Genomic DNA, 15,745 nt, shown 5'->3' on the forward strand with positions numbered 1-15,745 from the left:
TGCACGTTCTCTCTGCGAGGATACACGGACTGAAATGATATGACAAGACTCCAAAATGAAAACAAAAACCATGAGTCACGGACTCCAAGTACAAAAACAAAAACAAAAACAAAAAACACATCTCAAACAGCACCAGGTCCCTTGTGGTTCGACTGATCGAGGAGCAGCGTCGGCTTGATGTAATCTTCATCCAGCTGCCTGAACCACGCGGCATGGTCGCCGTTGGGTCCGCCCGAGAAGAGATCTCGAAGTGCGGCCCTGGCGCTGAGATGACCGCTTGATTCCGGTCTCATCGCTGGAGATACGCCACCGGAGGCGGGTCCAGCCCGTGATGGCGAGAGACGCGGCTGCGAGGCAGGTCGGCGGTATCGCGATGCTGCGGAGGGCGGGAGATCGTCGTCGGACAGCCCGTCGATATCCAGTTCAAAGTCGTCGGGAGCGTCTAAATGGACTCCTGTCCGGTCCTTCTTGCCGGCACCATGGTCATCGTCGCTGGCAACGCTGCTGGGGCTGCCAGTGCCGGCGTTGCCGAGCAGAGTCAACGTTGACGACCGGTCTCGTCGAGAATGGCGGTCGACTTGGCTGAAGGCAGAGTTCTTCCGTGATGCAATACCTCCACCAAGGCTCTGTGACGACTGATGCGATGGAGGGCTGGGACGGCGGTTGTTACCACTGGAGTAGCTGTCCGCACTGTCTCCAAGCCCCGGTCGTGCTCCGCCGACGCTGCCCAGAGGAATGGTCAGGTCGCTGCGGCGAGGAGTGTAGCCCAGTCCGGTGCCAGATCGCTTGTAATATGTGCCCCCGTGCGTGACTTCAATGTCGAACTCGTCGTCGGAATCGATCTCTTCAACGACGCCCGTTCGGATGCCCAGGATCTCCAGCATTCGAGCAGTAGTGCCTCCGAAGATGATGACGGTCAACACCACCACCACGAGCACCGTCGCACGCAGCGCTGGCGCATTGACACCCTTCAGACCAGCAGAGAGCGCGACACCGACTGCACCGCGGAGACCGGCCCAGAAGAGCATGGCTTGGTAGTTGAATGGCAGTTCGTCTGCGACGTCCTTTCCGCGGCGTCTGGCACGGTATCTGATAAACCAATTGATAGCCCTTGACAGAGGGAAGACCGAGAGATATCTGGCAACGCAGATACCGAAAACTGTCATCAGGATGAAGAGCGGCTTGAACTGAAGCTCCGTTTCCACAAAGAGATCCAGGCCCAGATAGATGAAAATAAAGTTCTCCGTCAACTGCGCCAGCACCTGGAACAGGTACTTCGTCGTCAGCTGTGTCCGTCGGGACATGTTGTAGTAAGCGTAGTGCTTGAGCGTAATGCCACAGAAAAGGAGCGACACGATTCCTATCAGTCGTCAGCATAACTCGTCAACAGCAATCGCCCTCCGACATAAACATACCAGACAGATATACTCCGTTCGAGAAGAAGTAGCTCGCATAGGCAATCAGCACAATCAAGCAGCTCTCGATCTTGGGCATGCGGCGAACATGGGTATATTTCAGACCCAGCGCAGTGGAAATGCCCACAATCACTCCGACAAGCATACTACCAAAGAACACCAGTAAGAACAGACCAATAGCCTCAAACAGGTTCAGGATCGTCAAGGAACCAGCCTCGCTGTCGGCGTATTTCTGCGCCGTCTCGAACAACACGATAGCGATAGCATCGTTGAGGATCGACTCTCCGAAGATGACCGTGTACAGCTTCGGCTCCACCTTGTACAGGTTGAAGATGGCGAGGATCGTGACAGGATCGGTAGCGGAAAGGGTCGCGCCCACGGAGATCGCCTCGACGAAGGAGATGTTCAGTCCATCCAGCGGAATCCTCGTCCAGACATAGAGAATCAATCCCAGCACGATAGCCGAGATGAACGTCCCCGCAAACGCGAACGTCAGGATTGTCCCAATATTCCTAAAGAAATTCGCCTGATGCAACTCATACCCCGACGCAAGGATGATCGGCGGCAGAAGCAGATTGAAAAAGAACTGATAATCGAACGTGACACTATCCTGAATCGGAGACTCGGGGCTCAACCGGATGATCAAGCCCACAAACATGCCCGCAAAGATCGACAGGACGGTCTCATGCACCGCTTGAATCTTCCTCTGCTGGAGGATATAGCTCGTGAACAGGGCGAAGATGAGGAGAACGATCAGGATGAAGAGGGCCCAGGAGCTGAAGAATTCTTTCTTGGTCGCTTCGGGGACCTCTGCTTAAACGGAAGGAAGGATTGTTAGAAGTTGAACCATCGAGAGAGGAGCTTAGGCTTGGGGGATATTGCATGATACGGAACGGCGCATACCATCATCGGGATCGGAGCCAGAGTCGGCGGCCCTGCCTTGAGGAGAGTCAGTAAGAGAGCGCAGAACAACAGAATAGATGCCAGGGAAGGAGAGAGACATACGCAGCAGCAGGCCAAAGGCCTCGTTGACCAGCGTTGCGGCCATTGCTCTCAAGACGGAATCCGAGGCGGCGGGGAGCGAGGAAGACAAGAGGCAGACGAGCTCTAAGGGAGAGTCGCTGGCGCCCAAAACCCAGCGCGCATATCACCCGTTGGCGGACAACTCGACAGGTCAAACAGATTCCCACGGATAGACCAAAGACAGACAGGAAGAAGTCATAGATAGATAGATCTGGTGTTTGGGGAATCCGGGAGAGCTGGCCTCTCCGACTCGTCCGTCTCTTGACCTGCCAAGACCAAGGCGCTTACGTAGCCAGTGCGGACGCGTCCTTCGTTACTAGAATAGCTACAGTAGTAAGTAAACATATGATATAGCTAAGTTAAGTACCAGATAACTATATTCTATCATAGTATTTGGTCTTTCGTAGTGAATTCATATCCCGCGATGATCCCTACTACCGACTATGTATATACGTTTGCAGTCTTGACCTATGGTATTCTTTCAGACGGCTCATCCCTAACCAAGCATGCCAAGACTCCGCCGACGCCAAACACCAAGATATAGATAGATGCTCAAGTACTAATACCAATACTGTAACAATACTATCCAACAGAACTGTACAAAATGCTAATTATCCTGCGCGATCACCGGCTGGCTCCTTCATCGAGTCTCCTCGTCAGCCACGCCGCGACCAGAGCAGCGCATCCGCCAAATCTTAGCACCCATCCGACGCTGTCATCCCACGGTTCACCCCGGGGCTTCTGCAGCGCCTTGAAGATCGCGCTGCTGATCAGAGTGGACAGGATCTGCGGGAACGAGATAGCCACGTTATGCAGGCCGAGAATAATGCCCGCTTGACCCGTTTCGTCCTCGTGGCTACCCATCGCCCCATTCCCCCGGCCACCCTCCAGATCGTGATTGTCGGCTGTAGTGTCATTCTGCGTGCTCGCATATGGCTCCCTGGGGCCGGACATCTCTGCCTGACGACGCTTAAGACGCCGTTCGGTATCACGCCGCGCCACCTCCGCCGAGATCAAGGCAAACGGGGCCCAGAGAGTCAATGCCCAGGAAATGCCAACAATCCCAATATCGACCGTTGCAGCTTGCGGTGAGTAGATGAAGAACGTACTAAACATGCAGGCAGCGAAAAGCAGATGAGAACAAAACCACATGCGTCGGAGTGTTAACCCAGGGATCTGAAGTTTAGCCAAGATTCCATTTTTCCCACTCTTTTCCACGCTCTTTCCACTGGGAGGTTCCAGCAGAGGCTCCGAAACAACCGGCATGCTGGAAAAGGACAGCCGTCGGACTGGGCCTGGCTCGTCATCAGAAGCACTATCAGTGTCCTCCTGACCAGAAACTGGGATGTGCTTGTAGCTTGGCTCAATGAACAAGGGCAAAACTATGCTTGCAGAGAAAGATATGATCGCATAGATGAGGAGGGCAAATGTCCCGATCCTCGTAGCATCCTGCCATACCTTGTCGATGTCTTTATCTGAAAGATTTGGATGTTGATCGAAAATCGGATTAACGTATAGCTGTCCAATATAGGTTGTAGAGTAGAATAGGAACGGGAACCAGCCGATCCATGCTGCTATCTGCACTTCGCAGACCTTGCGGATCTGGGGTGGCAGACGGCGTATAGATCTGAAGACCTGTTTGAAGAACGCCAGAAGGCCGGGGTTATCGGATTTTGGGGGCCCTTCCAGACGCGGATCACGCTCTTTGATATACGAGCAGCTGATGGCGAGCGTGCTGCTCAGAGCAATACACGCAATCACGCAAAGAACCTTGAACTGGGTATCTCCAAAGAACGGAAGCAACTTGGGTAGATCAAGATAACCAGAAATGTAGCCCAAAATATTCCCAACGCCTGTCAGCCGGCTGGCCCAGGCGTTTGCTGATTCTTGCTGATGATGAGGAGCGTTGTCGACAATAAAAGCACGAATGCCCGCTTGTACTATAGCGCTAATGTTAGCAAAACCCGCCAACAAGTTGGGAACAGTTGATTCCCACTCACCTGTGTTGACAGAGAAATCCAGACAGTACATGAGGAGTGTCGCTACAACAATCCTAGTCGTCTCCATCCCAGCTGACTCGGCATTGACGCCGAACAAGCCCGCAAAGCCACCGACTATCTCTCGAACCCAAGCCAGCGCAAGAAGTGACACCATCGTAGTCGCACCACCAACAATCATGAAAGGTTTCCTTTTACCCCATGATATACGGCAATTGTCACTACGGATACCCACATAAGGCTGGACGAGAGTACCGGTGAGAGGACCTGCGATCCAGACGAATGCGAGCAGGGATTTACTCATCCCAAGTGACAGAAGATATGGCTATTTCAAATCAGCTCTGGCCATTGTACCACGGCGGGAAGAGAACGCAAATAGAGACAGAGGAACCCGTACCGATCCATTTGACAGCTCAACAGACCAAACGATTTGCAGCCTATAAAAAAAGACACCGTCAATGATTTTCATCCTTTGGAGGAAAGCATATGCGATGAATCACAGAAGTGAATACCCACCCTCCGATACTAAGCGTCAGCAGGAAAAGATACCAACTGCTCTTCGGGGTATCATCTTCATGGTGTCGATGCTCCGACACAGCAGCATCACCGCCTCTCGACGTTGCACCATGTCCCGTCGGAGAGCTGGCACCCTCAACCGGGCTGGTAGGAGCAGTCACCAATGGTGACCTCTCATCTACATGCTCCTCAGTCGCCGTCATCGAAATCGGCCACGGAACAGGCGATTTCAACGTCTCAAGGGGGCTTGAAAGAGCAGAAACGCTCAATCCCACTCAGCACGAATGTAATAATAGGTGTTGATGAAATATATCGGATCGACTAATGCCAGCGGCTGAGTACAATTCCACCGTGTTAGGTCAGGTGGTATGGCGTTCTCCAGTACCAGCGGCTAGGAGCGGTGATAGCGTCTAAAACGAGCGGCCCTTTCAGCATGCGACGAAAGTAGGCGTGTCGCAGTAAAAAGAATGATAGATAATTGAATCCTCTTCGAACGGAGGAGCCAGACGTGGCGAACAGATCTCTACAAAGGTACGTCTTGACAGAGTTCCCTGCAAAGCGACCGCCAGAGTACCGGTAGGGGCCAGGTTCACTGGATCTGTGATTGACCCCGGGGTAGCTAGGTAAATCCGGGCGATCACCAGGGCGAAAACCAACCTGCACAGGACGAACCACAGAAAAGGAATCGTACGAGCAATCAGCGGAGAAACTTCGATTTAGTCCCGCATGGAAACGTGGGCTAGTTAAATGATAATAATCATACAGAGTTACAGTCCAATAATAATAGTGAAGTTGGGGAAAAACGCCAGGCCTGGAGAAACGTCTAGACATCCGGGGACAGACGTCAGCGAACTCGCCCACGTGACCCGTGACCGCTCTCAGAGTAGACAAGACAGCCATTAACTATTGGAAATACTTATCCTGACAGTAACGGCTGGGCGTCTCCAGCCTGTCTCTCTGACACGAGCCACGTACAAAGCGCCGTCTGTTGGTACACACGGAGGACATCCTATGATACAGCTCCAACATTGGTCACTGACGGATGCAACTAGACATCAAGGTCATGCGTGCCTTCTCCACAGGCCACCCAATAACTATGACAGCAGAGCTGTGCCCACGGTGATAGCTTCCAGAGCCAGATGCGGCATCTTTTCACAAAGACCAAGGGAAAAGACAGAACTACGACATAGTAAGGGGCCAGCCTACAACAGATCTGAGGTCTATGCGATCAAGGGAATTGGTCGTAAATGACTGAACATAAGAAACCAAAATTATCATTTTGCGCAAATGAGGTCTATAGCACGCGAAACCAGAATCCCAGCCTCTCAACCATACCCAAACTCTCGCAGGAGAGCACAGTGGACCCCACCTCACGGGGCCCCGTGGGATACACTGGGAGAAGTAAATATAACACCGCACACGTCCCCTGTCCATAGCAGGCATAACCTTCCCTTCCGGTTCCTTATATCCACCCGAGGCCCCCTAGAGACAGAAACTGATGTAGAAACAAAATGGTGCTGTTATAGAACGTAGCACATCAAGTGTATAATATAAGCGGAAATGAGAAACCAAAGCTGAGAAAGCAAAACTGAACTGAAAAAAAAAAAGAAAAAAAGCCAGATGACGGGAAATCGTCCACGTCGGAAATGGATATCAAAAAAGAGAAATCAGAACTGTGAAATGGACAAATGCCATATTTTTCAAGCGCCAGTCTCCATGAATCCATGCAGCAAATTGCATGTTATGGCTGGCGCTAACAAAAATTGATGTGATGCTCACCAGGAGGGATGCGAGTAAGGGTGCAACGCAGGTGTGTGGACAAAAGCAACAAAAGGCGCATCGATACCCATTCCTTCAGAAACTCGGTTATCTGATCGGAAAACCCAGGGGTACCGCACCGCAAGGACAGTCATGGTAGGAAGACAGAAGGCTTAGACGCATGATGGCAGAGGGTATCATCGGTTTACTGCAAGTACCACGACACATAAACATTTGCAGCGAAAGAGCGGCGCCGGGCGCGTAAGACGCTCCGGAGCCTCGCAAGAGACCATGCTTGCGTCTGAAAATGCTGCAGCGCGAATCAGAAGAGAAGACGGCCGTTTCTCGGTTCAATCATCTGTCAGTCTAGATCTCCGGTTCAAATCTGCTGCTGCAGGAACTGCGGGCTGATCATCTGAGGATTGACCATACTGGGCATCACAGAGTGCATCCCCATAGTAGTGGGCATCGATGTAACGCTGGCCATGTTGACCGTCGATGTGAGGAAGTTCGGGTCCGACGCGGGAGAGCCCTCCTCGAGCGGACCAAACTCATTCTCCTCGTTCTCCAGGTCCTCGTCGCTCAGCGTCTGGTGTTGCTGCTGACCATCTTGCTGTGTCTCATGAGTGCGACGGTGCCTAGACACGACCAATCAGTACCGCAGTCACACTGGGCCCAAGGAAATCTGCAAAGTGAACTTACTGTGCAAGGTTGTCAGAGCGCGAGAAGGCCTTGTTGCAGTAAGGGCATGGGTATGGTCGTTCCTGGGTATGGGTCCTCACGTGTCTAGCCGCCCAGCAAGTTAGCCAGCGGTTACAGAAATTGTGACGGGCCAGTCAGAGCGCCCGGATCCGTGATGCACAAATAGATGTGAAACTTACCGCTTCAGGTGCTCTAGTCTCTTGAAAAGGCGTCCACACGACGGAATTGGGCAGGAATGCGACTTCTGCGGGTACGGGCCTATCTCCATCATGGTGGCACTCCGAGCCCGACGGACAGGCCCCGGTCGATCTGCCCGATTTGCGGCGCTGTTCTGTACTGACATCTCGAGCGACTCACTCGTGGTGAGCGGACCAAGGGTATCCTGCGGCGAGACAAGCTGGGAATCCTCCTCCAAACTGGCCAAGGGAGTACCATGCCGTGACATCTCCTGCAGTAAATCTTTCTGTGTCATAGAAGGGTATCCATTTGTAACACCAGAAGGCGACTCCTGGTTGGACTCGTCCCCTTCGAGCACGGGAGCTACAGAGCTTGAAACGGAACGTCGCAGGTCACTTGGCTTGTGCACGGCATACATCGCCTGCTGTCCCTGAGAACTTGTGGTCGGTGCGCCGTTAGCGGTAGCCGCGGCGATCGCGTTAGTAATGCTGGAAGGGATCGAAGATCGCCGCCTCCGCTGCTTGTAGGTCGGAGATCCCTCAATGACCGAGTAGACATTGGGCGGGAATGCGCGCGTAACGGTCGAGAAGTGACCACCGGCCAGGTTCGAGGGTGGCAGCTGCATCATGGGGTTGAAGGAGGTCGTGGAACTGACGTCGGGAATCGCTGTGTACAGTCCTGTGTCCTCGTTGGCAATGTAGGCCGGTTCAGCCCCCAGGGGAACGGCCTGCTGGGGCGGCGTGATTGGCTCGAAGGACATACCACGGTTGCTGTAGTCCTCGTATTGCGAGGAGACAAACGACGGAGCAGGAGAATACTCAATGTAGGAGGGCATCGAGGCATGGCGCTGATGCAAGCGAGAGAGGGGCAGTCCAGTGCGATCGTACTGGAGCTGGCCAAAGTCCTGCTCGCGCTTAACGAGACTCTGGGCCATCGCGTTCGACATCGCGAGTTGGCTGTACATCCCTGAGCCGCCAGTCTCGTCCGAGAGGAGCGGCATCGACGGGGGAGCCATCTGCGGAGGAGGCATAGCGTCAACGGTCCGAACCACCGGAGATGCAGATTGGCCATACGTCGTACTTGCATGTGCAGAAAACGATGAAGAGTTTGCTTGCTGTGCCTTGGTGAGCTGCTCATAGAGCGATTGGGACGAGTCGAACTGGAATGACAAGGCGGGCTCGCTGACGGCCACCGTCGTCGCTTCCTGTCCCATCTTCTCCCTCTTCAGGTCGCGCTCCAGGGCGTCCAGGAAGAGGCGGTCATGAGGTACGCTATACCAGTAAAAGACCTTTTGCTTCTTCTGTGTCCGAATGCAGTTGTTTTTATACAAGAAATCAAGAAAGGGGCTCTTGGGCTCCTCCAGCGACGCGTCGGTTCCCGACTTGAGATTTCGAAGATCGGAGAAAATACCCTCTTCGAACTTCTTGGAATTCTTCACTGGGCGACCGAAAGCCTGGAATCGGAAAGACAGACATCGGACAATATCCGTTCCGGAAATATGAAAGAGGTTGCTCCTACAACCAGTCAGCCACGGTTATCGCGTGCCATTAATTATCAGAGTCACGCACCAGAGCACACATGAGACATAATCGCCTGTGGGGAGCAGGAACCGTCTGATCAGCTGGTCGGGAGACCAGTCGACTGGAGCAGAGATTAAAAAATATTTGACTGTCCTTCTTGTGAGCAAGGGGAATCTTCATAGGCAGAGGACTCGTCGCGCGGAGAGAAGCTTACGGTTGTCGACCTGTTGTAGTGCTACTTGAGCGTCTTGCGGCAGGCTCTGCTGGGCCTCACTTGAGAGCATGAAAGTCTCCGGTTTTTGCGGGGGCGCCATTGCGGCACCGTGTTGTGGATACATCTTTGCGCGCGATTCTAATATCAACAGTCAGCATTGGGGATTGATCCAAAGCGCATCTTGAGAAAGATGTAGATGTATAGATTGGTTACCATGAACCACGCGTTCCGGAAGCGTAAAAGGGCATCAGCCATAGAGATCAGATCAGATGAATACGTACCGTTCGTTATGATAGCGTGTGTGGTGATTTTGTTGTATGAATTGACAGTAAACACGAAATGATACCCAGTCGCGCAAACCTTCTTTTTGTTTGTTTTGTCTTTTTGACTGCAAGACAAAGATAATTGAACCAACAATTTCAAAGAGCGATCAGCCGAGCGCAACAGCTATCCAAGCGATAATACCAGAGGTACCAGCCTCCAATGAACTAGATGCTGGAATGAAGATGACGGGTGATGAACAATGATGATGCGATGTGACCGTCAACGACAGGAGAGATGGGCCAGCCCGAGGGGTAAAAAAGAGATAGATAGATCTCCGGTGCTCGCACGGCGGGATTGAAACGAGAGGTGGTTGAGAAAGAAACAGGCCACTTCCAGGGCTGCGACCGCGAGGGGCTTGGACGGGAGGGAAGACAGGTCTTTTTCACCGGTGGTCTGCGAGAAAAGAGGAACGGCCCAGGTGGGATGGAGCACAACCGGGGGGAGTCGCGGTCGTTCGAGGGGTTAAGAAGGATTCCGTTTGAGAAGGACGATCGGGGCCGGCTCAGAGGGGAGAGAGGGAGAAGAAAGAGAGACAGAGAGAAGCAAGCAAGCGAGAGAGAGAGAGAGAGAGCCAGCGCGTCCGGGTTTAGTGTTGGGGATGGGGTGTGGATTTGGAAAGACCTCGACCAAGAGGAACTTAGCAGGGGAACAGGATAGCGCCCGTGGAGTCAGCTAGTATTCGCCGGTGGTCCCGGCTGCTGGTGGCGCCCAGTGGATCTGGTGCTGCGGGTGCGAAAGGGCTTACGGGCGAGTGGTCGATATTATTATTATTGATCCGTATGGTATAATTAGTACACTGGTCGTTATAGTCCGATATTCGCGGAATACCATAACAACTAGGGAGACCAGGATGTCCCGACTGGAGCCTTTTTTTTTTCCTGGGGATCTGCTGGCTTGTCTGGCCGGGAGCTCGGATCTTCCCAGGACTGTTAGGGTAGGTAACTTAGTCCTCGAGTGACAGGACGCTTTTCCCCTGGTCGAACCACTTGGACCAAATCGGATAGAGCAGACAGGATGTCTCTGGCCAAGTCGGGCAAGGGAGGCTTGGAATTATCGAGAGAGCGAGGAGAGTCGATGGACAGTGCTGCTCGACAAGGGTGGAAACAAGAGAATCACGATGATGCCTGATGCTGATGGCTCCTTTGCTGTCTGTTGACCAGTAATATAATTATAATATAATAATCTGATCAGACTGGTGGATAGACAGACGTTCTGTCTCGATAGAAAGAAAGGTGGTGGTGTCTCGTCTTCTTTCTAGTTGCTGGCGGGAACGAGGTTCGAAAAGAGACAAGCCGTAGATAGATAGATAGAGAGAAAATCAAAATGATTCCTGACAGAAACAAACAACCCTAAGAGGACAAGATGCAAGGTGTCTGTCTCTCTACAAACTCAACCAGGGCCCTGAAGAGAACCTGCTGCATTTATTTATTTATTATTTATTCTGCTCTTCTGGTCACTCCATCGTGATCCCGCGGTCTAGCAGGAGAGTTAGGAGGGCTAACCGTCAACTATCTGCTCTATACTCCGTGCCATTATTATTATTATTGCTACCCCGACTGACAGTCCGTCTGCTGCTCGTATGATGGCTGGTCTTATCACCTGGACCGAGCTTCCCGGATCATGGTCAATTGGGGGCAGGGCGACAAGGGGGACGAGAAATGGATGGATTGGGGAGAGTCTCGGTCGGAGGTCAAACGCTTCTTCTCCTCAGGGGATCTCTGGACAGCTCGACGAATAATGATGAATGAGCGGTGGTGGAGAGGAGGACGTTGGCCTGCCAAGCTGGGCTAAAACTGGCGCGAGTGGACTTTGGACGTCTAGGATTCCAAGGGGGGGAATTCTGAAGCATCCGCCAGCGGTTTCAGAATTTGCGGTCCAGGGGAGGAAGCACGACCCCATCGCCGCCAACGGGGATCGTCGGCTCCCTTGAGGCTGGTGGTCTGCTAACTACTAGTCCAGGCATCAATAATCATCATCCTGCACCTTTCATCATCATCATGAAAGTTCCCTTGGTGTTGACCGTTGAACTCTATGTTCTCATGACACTTCTGGCTTTGTACCAGGACAAACAGTTGTGAATAATAATAATAATAAAAAATAATGCCTCTCTTCCCGCCCTGCCAAGTCGCTGGCCAGACACGATCGCCATTCCAGGGCGGCATACTCTAGGCCATGACAATGACCGATGGCGATGGGCACTAGACTATGGATCGAAACTGGCGCGCTGGCAAACTCTCGTCCAGGCATGCGTAGAGTAGAGTAGTCAGCATGATAATGCTCGGTATTAATGGCGCATTCTTGGACAGCAATCCAATGAGCATAATGTCCTCAAGCACTAAACAAGGTCCAGGACGGTACGAGCTGAGCTATCGGAAAAGAATGCGGTGGCCCGCAAGGCACGAGATCCGGATCCATTATTATTATTCGCTTTACCCACCTAGACTTGCCCATGCAAAGTACCATACTCTTAAAGGTCTTGCCGTGCGATATAGAGTAATTGCAAAGACTAACTATCGATCCCGTTCCGTGGTGATGATAATAATAATACCATAATAATACTCCGAATTATAATAATAATAATCTTAATAATTCTCCATCGACAACCAGAAATCATTCGTATACGAAGCCGCGACTCGTCTAGAGCAAACGCTCCACCTTTCACCGGGAAGGCGCAGTGGGGTTGGACCGACCGCTAAGGCTCCCAGAGCGTTAAGAAAAGAAAATCTCCGAGAGTCGAGAACGTCGTTGAGCTCCGGACCAAAGTGGAATAACAATAATACATACCGCCTCGTCTCATTAGCCGCGGTGGATAGCGGTTGTTGGCCATCTAGACGACCTTAATAATAATTAATAATAATAATCATAATAATAATAATTATAATTATAACTAATAATAATAATACTACTACTGTAATAATAAGATTGGCGGGACTACTACAGCGGCAAAATGCCAATTTGTTTCTTGAAGCACAGGCATCGAACCTTTTTTGGATGACCGATCTGCTCCCCAGCCGAAGGAAGTGCGCAGATCACGGCTCTTTTGCTAAACGGCGTAAGATGCGGATCCCGATGGCCCAAAATGACAGGCGGTGCGGCCATCTGCATTGAAAAGCAATCGATAGCAGCCACCACCGGCCATTATTGCGAATGATCGGTCTCCCAACTAGCTTCGTGCCTCGTTCAATGCGGCGGGGCAGGCAGTTGCTCGAGCGGAGGACAGTCCATTGAAGAGATCCAGCGGTGAAGATATGACAGGCAACGTTTTTTGAGAACATGATCAGGCCCTTCAGAACAATAATCGCGCGGATGCGGTCGCCTCTCATCTCCGGAATGATCAGATCAGATATGGATGGTGCTATGGAGGCGCGAATCCTCCGAATGCCCAGATACATGATTTATCTTCCCCAAGACAGGAGTTATTTGGCACGGCGATGCCCAATCATGGAGGTGTACAGTATATTGGCCCGTCCGTCCGCCTATCCATCAAAGTTATTAAAAAGGCAACAAAACAGATGTGTAGTTAATTATTCCATACTCTCTTTAGCTCAACTGAAGGGAGATTTTCTGTCTCGCGCTCCTTCCCAAATTGGAGCTGGTTCTCTGACACTCCTGATGCAGGAACAGGAACAGGACACAGGGCATGTGCTATAGTAAAACAACCCCTACCTATAATACAGCTCCGGATCAGCGCAGTGTTTGCTTCAAAGCTCCCGGCTTGTCCACTTATTAAATAGAATGAACATGTGCTTGCTAACTAGCTACTGCAGCTAGCATCTCAATTTGCGATTCCGCGAAACTTTCTTACGAAGCCCAGCTCCTGGATAAGAGGATCCGTCTCCATTATTGCGGATGCTCTCTCTGCTGCCCCTGGAGCCCTACCTCCGTACTCTAGGAGCATAGCTTGTCCACAGTTCGCTTATTGCCCATTGCTGCAATCTCGATTTTGTCTGTTTGATGAGTGACGGCTAACCGGCTATCGTTCCAATGTAGTCTTCTGTGCACCGGTTTCTTTTTAACTTCTGCTCTGGCTGAGATCGACACTCCAAAAGAATTCGATCGTAGATGGCTCCTTTCGATGGTGCCGGAGAACTAGAGAAGACATTCGAAATTTTCTTCGATTTAAATCTAAAGCATTCACGGACTAGGTAGACTGATCGTGGATAGCCTCGTGCCTGTGCCGACATGTCAGACTAACTGTGTTACCAGCCACATTTCTCTCCGCGGGCCACTGGACATGCAGGAGGCACTGTCAGGTACGATCGGCACAGGAATAAATAATATACGTCTGGACACGATTCGACCGTTTGGATGGTCTATGATTGATTGGTAAGTCCATGGTTAGTGCTGGATCGGATTCGCTTGTTTTCTTGCTGAGCGGCACGGAACCTGGCGAGGAGCCGACGCCTGACAGCTGATATGATATGACCGGCGTCAACGCGGACTTGGACACTAACATCATAGCGCATCTCGCTTCGACGGCTCCTCTGCCTTTGTTTCTCTTCCTGATGTCCGTCCCTAGTCGAAAGAGGTCGACAGAGCTTCTGGCCTTTGCAATCGGCGCTTGATGGGCTGGCTGGATTCAAAAAGGAGAACCTACCATCGGTCTAACTTCCATCGTCTTCGCTGCAGTTTGCCTTGTGAGAAAGTTTCCAGAGTATCCAGATCGCCTAATCGAGTATTTCTTCAAAATATGGGGTAAGTAGACGTTTCCCTCCAACAATAATAGCGCCAAGAGTTGGTACATAGTTCGAAGTTCGAACTCTCCTGCAGACTTCGAGACTCTAAACCATCGCGGTGGGTGTACAATCGCCCCTTTTGCATCTAATGGTGGACATCTTACATGCTCTGAATCGTGAAGAATAGGCACCTTTCACGTAACTAGTTGATGCAACTTGGTCCGTCATAAGCAACGGATTCTGCTCTAGATAGCTGCGGATCTCTCTGGATGACCGTAGGAACTTGGACTGTGACAAAAATGTACGTCCAACCTACGGGCTAGCTTTAGAACATTCTCTGAGCCTTCTGTGAAGAATGCACGCGGCTGGACAGCGCTTAAGCTCCCTATCTATTCCAATAATCGTGCATTGTTTCGAGCATTTTCGGTTTCAGACCTGCACCTCGTGGCAACTCCCACGTTACGACCAATTCCCAGCCACCAGCCACGAGGGAACGTTTCACCTTGACAACCATAACCATCAACAGATTTCGATATCTCAATTGTGGTATGTGCACCTTTCTGCAACGGGAAAGGACGGCTGCTACACTCCATCCGCGTTTCAGATCTTCCCGATTTCTCTCCGATCGACCCTGACTTTTCCCCCTAATTTGTCGAAAACGGACCGCAGCATCTGAAACATGCCACTTGCGCATTTAAGCAATTGCACGGTTCTTGTTGCTGTGCACTTGAGCTCCTGATCATACAGTCAGTCTAGAGATGTTTACCGATGACTAGTTATGATCCTCTTGTTGAATAATAATAAAGGTTCGCGATCGACAGCTTTTCCCGCGTGAAAACATAGCTCGTCAAGGAGGCGCAGAAAGAATGGGACAAGATCCATTTTCAAGCAGAACGGCGCGCCAGCTACAAACCGGTGGGCGGGGCCCAATGCAGGTACACTGCCGAAAGAGCAATGGGAAACAAGCATCTCATAGTACTCCGTACTGCGCTTCACTCCGACCTCTCGAAGCGAACAAGGCTAACTATACAAGCCACATAAACCATGCTACTGATCTAGCTTTCAGCCTCTACGTCGTATTTTGGCGGGGCTCAAGATCGATTTGACTGAGATTGATAATAAAGTTGCCTCAGGTATGATTAGGGATCCATTATCGACTATCCAACTCCCGGCCAGTTATACCAGTTATACCAGTTATACCCGTCACGAATCTACTCTAATGATAAGCTTGGTCCAAGTCGAACTTTTCCTGATACATCCAATCCGGTCTTTGATCTTCAGCCCAATTTTACTTGGGACGGTTTCGAGCTATCCAGATCGCCATCAAGCCCTAAGAAGGCTCATATTGTTTTAGAGTGGACAATCTGAAGCAATGATCTCTGCGCCGGCGCCCGCTGGGGAAAGTGACAGCCCCTGCAGGAAG

General features: G+C 51.4%; 3 protein-coding genes across 3 annotated transcripts; 1 reads left to right on the forward strand and 2 right to left on the reverse strand.

The window, feature by feature from the left end:
- Window positions 1–122: 122 nt before the first annotated feature.
- C8Q69DRAFT_407916 (sodium/hydrogen exchanger 3) lies at window positions 123–4,739 on the reverse strand (the record flags this gene model as incomplete). The annotated part of the gene is made up of 5 exons (XM_028628173.1): window positions 123–1,360; window positions 1,416–2,225; window positions 2,319–2,354; window positions 3,170–4,378; window positions 4,439–4,739. 5 exons carry the CDS (start codon window positions 4,737–4,739, stop codon window positions 123–125), a joined length of 3,594 nt encoding a protein of 1,197 aa, XP_028482105.1.
- Window positions 4,740–6,978: 2,239 nt separating this feature from the next.
- C8Q69DRAFT_98716 (sexual development transcription factor SteA) lies at window positions 6,979–9,829 on the reverse strand. Its single transcript, XM_028634255.1, has 6 exons — window positions 9,604–9,829; window positions 9,323–9,460; window positions 9,157–9,256; window positions 7,591–9,102; window positions 7,412–7,495; window positions 6,979–7,347 (listed from the first exon to the last, which is right to left on the reverse strand). Exons 2-6 carry the CDS (start codon window positions 9,444–9,446, stop codon window positions 7,089–7,091), a joined length of 2,079 nt encoding a protein of 692 aa, XP_028482106.1. The 5' UTR covers window positions 9,447–9,460; window positions 9,604–9,829; the 3' UTR covers window positions 6,979–7,088.
- Window positions 9,830–10,477: 648 nt separating this feature from the next.
- On the forward strand, window positions 10,478–11,627 carry C8Q69DRAFT_501316 (hypothetical protein). The gene is made up of 2 exons (XM_028632360.1): window positions 10,478–10,580; window positions 11,210–11,627. The coding sequence occupies exons 1-2, from the start codon at window positions 10,497–10,499 to the stop codon at window positions 11,435–11,437; spliced, it is 312 nt and encodes a 103-aa protein (XP_028482107.1). The 5' UTR covers window positions 10,478–10,496; the 3' UTR covers window positions 11,438–11,627.
- Window positions 11,628–15,745: the final 4,118 nt, after the last annotated feature.

This window comes from Paecilomyces variotii (genome assembly GCF_004022145.1).
Source record: "Paecilomyces variotii strain CBS 101075 chromosome Unknown C8Q69scaffold_13, whole genome shotgun sequence".
NCBI classification, from domain to species: domain Eukaryota; kingdom Fungi; phylum Ascomycota; class Eurotiomycetes; order Eurotiales; family Thermoascaceae; genus Paecilomyces; species Paecilomyces variotii.

Excerpts from the sequence above, each read along its gene's own strand:
- C8Q69DRAFT_98716 (XM_028634255.1), bottom strand. The coding sequence starts at position 9,446 with ATGTATCCACAACACGGTGCCGCAATGGCGCCCCCGCAAAAACCGGAG. Across the intron at positions 9,257-9,322 it reads ACTACAACAGGTCGACAACC|TCAAATATTTTTTAATCTCT; the intron begins GTAAGCTTCTCT and ends CAAGAAGGACAG. Across the intron at positions 7,496-7,590 it reads AGACTAGAGCACCTGAAGCG|ACACGTGAGGACCCATACCC; the intron begins GTAAGTTTCACA and ends CTGGGCGGCTAG.
- C8Q69DRAFT_501316 (XM_028632360.1), top strand. The coding sequence starts at position 10,497 with ATGTCCCGACTGGAGCCTTTTTTTTTTCCTGGGGATCTGCTGGCTTGT. Across the intron at positions 10,581-11,209 it reads ATCTTCCCAGGACTGTTAGG|TCCGTCTGCTGCTCGTATGA; the intron begins GTAGGTAACTTA and ends CCCGACTGACAG.